This window comes from Fulmarus glacialis, unplaced genomic scaffold, assembly GCF_000690835.1.
Source record: "Fulmarus glacialis isolate BGI_N327 unplaced genomic scaffold, ASM69083v1 scaffold34179, whole genome shotgun sequence".
NCBI lineage: Eukaryota > Metazoa > Chordata > Aves > Procellariiformes > Procellariidae > Fulmarus > Fulmarus glacialis.
The window spans coordinates 1-367 of record NW_009233155.1 but is presented as its reverse complement, the minus strand read 5'-3'; the positions used below and the strand labels follow the sequence as shown (position 1 = coordinate 367).

At 59.9% G+C, this 367-nt stretch overlaps 1 protein-coding gene across 1 annotated transcript in view; it reads left to right on the top strand.

Moving 5' to 3' along the window:
* Positions 1-362, top strand: part of LOC104082208 — a gene marked incomplete at its 3' end in the record, with an annotated part of 2,804 nt that extends 2,442 nt beyond the window's left edge. The window contains exon 6 of the mRNA XM_009585230.1: positions 255-362. Within this exon, the coding sequence (XP_009583525.1) occupies positions 255-362 (108 nt within the window). The remainder of the gene's footprint in view (positions 1-254) is intronic.
* Positions 363-367: the final 5 nt, after the last annotated feature.

Genomic DNA, 367 nt, shown 5'->3' with positions numbered 1-367 from the left:
TGAGACAATTTTTCCATGGGATGGGGCAACGTTTACATGGGATGGGACAACGTTTCCATGGGATGGGGCAATGTTTCCATGGGATGGGGCAATGTTTCCATGGGATGGGACAAGGTTTCCATGGGATGGGGCAACGTTTCCATGGGATGGGGCAACGTTTCCATGGGATGGACGGAGCTCAGAGGGGGGCACCCCCGTCCGGAGGGCGGGCAGGCTTGCGGCGACGCTGACGTTGCTATCCTGTCCCCTTGCAGGAGAGCTTCCAGAAGCCCTCTCACGCCAAGTACTCCAAGTACGACGTGTGGCAGAAGAAGAGCTCCCAGCGGCTGCAGCGGGAGGTGCCGGGCATCCTGCGGGCTCGCCAGTA